Source organism: Glossina fuscipes, unplaced genomic scaffold, assembly GCF_014805625.2.
Source record: "Glossina fuscipes isolate IAEA_lab_2018 unplaced genomic scaffold, Yale_Gfus_2 1, whole genome shotgun sequence".
Lineage (NCBI taxonomy): Eukaryota > Metazoa > Arthropoda > Insecta > Diptera > Glossinidae > Glossina > Glossina fuscipes.
The window spans coordinates 15,795,187-15,800,396 of NW_023998415.1; the positions used below are offsets into that span (position 1 = coordinate 15,795,187).

General features: G+C 30.7%; 1 protein-coding gene across 1 annotated transcript in view; it reads left to right on the forward strand.

The window, feature by feature from the left end:
• The window catches only part of LOC119632585 (kinesin-like protein Klp61F), a 22,386-nt gene extending 18,290 nt beyond the window's left edge, over positions 1-4,096 (forward strand). The window contains exons 7-9 of the mRNA XM_038025558.1: positions 2,361-2,461; positions 3,509-4,003; positions 4,072-4,096. Of these exons, the coding sequence (XP_037881486.1) occupies positions 2,361-2,461; positions 3,509-3,608 (201 nt within the window). The 3' untranslated portion in view covers positions 3,609-4,003; positions 4,072-4,096. The remainder of the gene's footprint in view (positions 1-2,360; positions 2,462-3,508; positions 4,004-4,071) is intronic.
• The last annotated feature ends 1,114 nt before the right edge of the window (positions 4,097-5,210 follow it).

The window sequence follows — 5,210 nt, forward strand, 5'->3', positions numbered from 1 at the left end:
CAGCACCAGCACCAGCAAGAAGAAGAAAGCGCAAAATTCAAAAACAATCGATAATGTGTACAAACGTTATATGTGCCAAAATGTATGGGCTTAGAAAACGCGATGTGGGCGAAGGATAATTAATTTATGTTTAATTAATTAATGAAAAAATATATATTTCATATAGAAACTTTCAAACGGTACGGTGGACGGTCTTATGAAAGGCTAAATGACATTAAAATACAAAATACAATACATTCATCCTATATTTCTCTTTGTTGCCTTATAACTCGATCGATCACGTGGAAGAATAGAAAATTAAAAACAACAATAGTAACATTTTTGTGTTTTTTTTTTTTCATTGTTTAACATATAAAATAACAGAAGACACTCTCAATATGGATTTACATTTTTGCATACATTTTTCGAAATTAGCTTTATAAATATCATACATACATATATACATACACACACACACACACACGCAACACCCAACACCCAACACACACATACAAATATATACATTTTTTTTTTTTTTTTTTTTTTTTTTTTTTCCTTTTAAATAGCAAAAGAACAAATTTTAAACATTGAACTAAATTTTTTTTTTGCTTTGTTTTTGTTTTTTCATTCATTTTATTTTTTGTGTAAATGAAATATTTATGTACGCTTATTATTTTCCTAACAAATTTCACATATACTGGCTAACATCATGCATATAGAAGGTATATAAGAAATTCTTTTTTAATTCGGCTAAATTTTGCATATCCATCTATAAAGGATCTACTGTTAAGGGACAAATTTGTTATCAAATTTTTAGAAAAATATATATATATTTTTTTTATTTATTTTTTTTTTTTTTTGCCTAAATGATCTCTTATAAATAGAAACAACATGATTGTGGGCATAATAAAGTTTTAAGTACAGTAAAAGTTACTTATTCGCGCTTCCTTCATTCGCGGTTTCCATAATCGCGGTTTAAAAAAAATGCGATACAATTCCTCTATTCGCGGCTATAAATTTCTATATTCGCGGATTCCAATAACTACATAAATAAGAATAAAATGACCTGAATAGGTATCAAACCCGAATTCCGTATTCACGGCACGTATCTCTCGCGAATAAGGAACTTTTACTCTAATGCAAAAATTCGATTATCCTAACAATCGAGTAGATGTCTGGACTTGAAACTTTATATACGTTTTTTCATACCTTGAATTACTTGAATTATTAAAGAGCGCGATTCTCCTTCGAATAATTCGTTCTATTCAAGTAATTCATCAATCATCAAAAATCTTGTTGCCCACCTTTGCTGGACATGGACACATGTTCTCGGGCTATAGATATGCAAATTGAATGATTTTTGTTGTTGTTTAGATTCAAATTTTAGTCAGTTTTGCTGCTTATATGGAGCGTACCTTGCGAACACACACACAGAAGGATTTAAGATTAGAGTAGACTCACCTTTTATTATATCGTTCGATTCAAAATCATTTTCTGTCCTCGATAGAAGCATGTCTGTCTGTCTGTCTGTCTGTCTGACTGTCTGTCTATCCATTTAATGCCTATCCATGTATATTTGTATTCAACCTACAGATCGCGAATTTTGAAATATTTTTGCATTGGCCCCTGGCACAAACAGTTCCCAATATCACTTAAAAATACCCTACACTATTTTGCCTAATATAATTATCAAATACATTCATTTAAGATAATATTCTCTTTTCATAATAACGCTTATATAATGTAATGTTCAATATTCATAAATATATATAGAGGATACAAATTCGGTTCGATTAATTTTTATTCCAAATTTTATATTATCGACACATTTTCATTGCAATAGATTGAAAATTTGAAATTCTCGCTATGGTAGAATGGGTAGTTTTTATAAGGACCCTAGGTTGCACTTTCACGGCGATTCAATTTGCACTATTATGGATCAATTTTAACAATAAAATACTGAAAATTAAATCCATTTATCATATGAAATGGACCGTAGGAACAATGTTATGAGAAATGCTCCAATCCTCCAATTTCTCCATTTGATGCAAATTTTTTTCATCAATTTTGAAACGATTCAAATTTGGGATCACGTGTTTTTATTTTTTGCAATCCATCTTATACATACATATATATAAATATCATTTATATAAAGATTTTGTCTCGTTTTTTTAAATATTTTATAAGGAAAATTGGTTGTTAGCATATTTGCATCATATTTCTACTATGTGAGTCTATTTTTCTGATCACATCAGATATAACGGTACCCACAAAAAACATCCGATTGTATCGCAACAATATGTAATTGAAAAGAAGATTAATTAGATTAATTTTGCGCTCAATTTACCATTTACTCTCTCACTTTCTCTCCCATTTTAAAGGCGCCCACAAAATCCATACCTTTTGAATGGAAGCAAAATGTAATTTCTCGTATTTTATCACGAAAAGAAATGCAGAATTATACAAGACTAAGCGATATAAGGTAAGGTATCTAATGGTCGACCTCGTCCAATTATAATGTTCTCATTTGATTTTTTGCTTAATAACTTCAGCCAATATTATTATTTTAATTTCTTTTCACTTCACTTCTAGCGCACATATATACACCTATCAGCTTTTAAACAAAAACAGACGTACTCTCATATATTTTTCTTATCGGCCTTATTAAGACAATTGGAAATATCAAATGAAAAAAATTTAGTTCATTTTATTCATCACGAAAGAATAGGATTTAATGGATTTGTTTTTTTTTTGCCTAAAACATTGAAAAATACGCATCAAAGATTTGTTAAAGTACCTATATTTCGGATTTAGTCCGTCCGTCTACTTTCATTCGTTAATAGCTGGAAGGCTTGCTGTCGTAACATAGTAGGATAATTTACATTTGTCATATATCTGATTAATTAATTAATTCATATTAAATATAGAAATGGGCGTGGCTCGCTTGCGATAAAACAAGCAATTTAATTTAACAATCATAGAAAATGTCAATAATCAAATACATTTACAAATGCAATTTTAAAATTTCACTTCCATTATGGAAGGCGCTTCGGTCCTATGGCAAATTTTTGAACTAAAATTAACTACAACTATTTCCCAAATTCGCGCAAAAGACGAATAAAAAATTTACAAAATTTATGTATTGGCTTGAGATTACTTCTCTTATCTGCGCATTAGTCAGATTCCCTTTTCGAAAATTAACAAAATCGGAGCAAATATTTATTTGTCCACGATTAGCATAAATATCAAATTGCCTGCAAAAATTGTTGACAAACCCTACAGAATACGAATAGGTGTGAAAGTACTAGGTGTTTGCAAAAATTTTGAACAGCTTCAGCTACTTCTACAAATTAAGAATGATAAAGAAACGGGAAATACCACTGTGCATAACAATTGAATTCGATGTTTTTGATCTTCCCCTACATAAAATACCAGTTTTCCATATCATTTTATATTGATTTATGCAATGCATGCCCACGCTAATCATGTAACACTCAAAATTCTTCTTCTTCCAAATTCATTATTGAAGAAATCTGCTGCCGAAGTCCATCAAACACATTCACAGGATTGTGATGATGCTGCTCCGTCATATCCCAATTGTCGGTTTCGAGTGCGACGGCACGAATTGACTAAAAAAGGTCATTTTGGATACTTGTTGCAAGCGTTGCCTAGGATGCACTATTGCAGCTCGAATAGGAAGTTCTGCCACACCCAGCGTACTCAACAAATATGCCGTCTCCTACTTACCACTTGTTCAGATCGGTTCAACATGGCATGGCTGGCACGACAGGCCGTAAAGTTGAAGAAGAGCGGAAATGGGTCGATGGGTCGATCGCTGCCAAACTAATATAAGTTTTTTCGACATGTTATCGCCATTTTGCTCAACAATATTGGCAAATTTATTTGTTGTAGAAAATGACGGAAACTATCTTACTTAATATATATCTATCTTGTATCCATTTTTCAGTGAAAAAATGGCCAAAATTTTTTCAAGCACCATCGAGCGGGTATTAAAACATTCGACGTAAGCTAAATACAATTGTTTTGTTTTTTTTTTTGCTTTTCATACTATCGTTGCTTAATCTATTCTAGCAATTCAGATAATATTTTAATTTTGCTTAAAGGTTTTTCAATTAAACTTTGATGAAATACTGTTCGATTTTGGACGTTTAGTCGAATTTAGAACGCTTGATTGGCCGTGTGGGTAAAGGATCGCGGCTAACAACTTAATGATTATGAGTTTAAGTCTCAATTAAGGAGGAGTTTCCAATGAAGTTGATAGCCTGCTAGATGCTAGTACGCTAAGATTTAAATTCTACACAAATTAATTTCTCTGGCGCTTTTCTCTCAAAACTTTTTTTATATCTATTAATGATGAGATTAGATGAGATGGTTTGCAAGGCCTGGTAAACTCTGTCTTCGAAAACTATAATATAAATAGCGATTGTAATTGCGATTACATCCCAAGAAGTTTGTCTAAAACATTTTAGCTTAAGATCCCTCCTTCTGCTTAAGTATATTAAATTTTAGGTCAATTATGTTAAGTAAGAGTTTAAATATTATTTCATAATTCTCAAATGGCCAAACCATTTTCGTTTATATAATAAATCAAATCTACTACAATGAATTTTATAAAATTTCGAAATGTAATCTTTGTAAAGAACAAGGAACGTTGAACAAAAAAAAAAAAAAAGAAAAGAAAAGATTTAGTCTAAGACAAATTTATAGTTTCGTTCTTTCTCAATAAAATTGCGTGGAGAACAAAAAAAAAATAAATAAATAAATAAATAAATAAATAAATAAATAAAAATATTACTGCGAAGCATAATTGTCCAACGATAATACCTGTTTATTTTTATATGTACAAATGTAGTCTCCGTCTCTATCGGCACACCCAAAACAAACAAGCAACAAGCAAACTCGTGCATAAATAAGAAAGAAAATTATATGCACTTTAAGGTGAATCTTGAATACCCTCCATTTTAACAATAATAATCATTCCAGCCTCCTCCTCAAAAGGAGAAACGAAAACCAAATCCTGTTGAACCTTGTAGATAGATTTAAAGCGTATACATTAAATATGAGAGATAATAGCTAGGAAAGCCATATGCAACTTGGTTTCAAACTTTCAATATTTATCACTATATAGTTTACGATATTGGATTAACATATCGGTCATATAACGTATATGTCGGGCATATCGCGTTTCATATATATAAAACGCGATATGC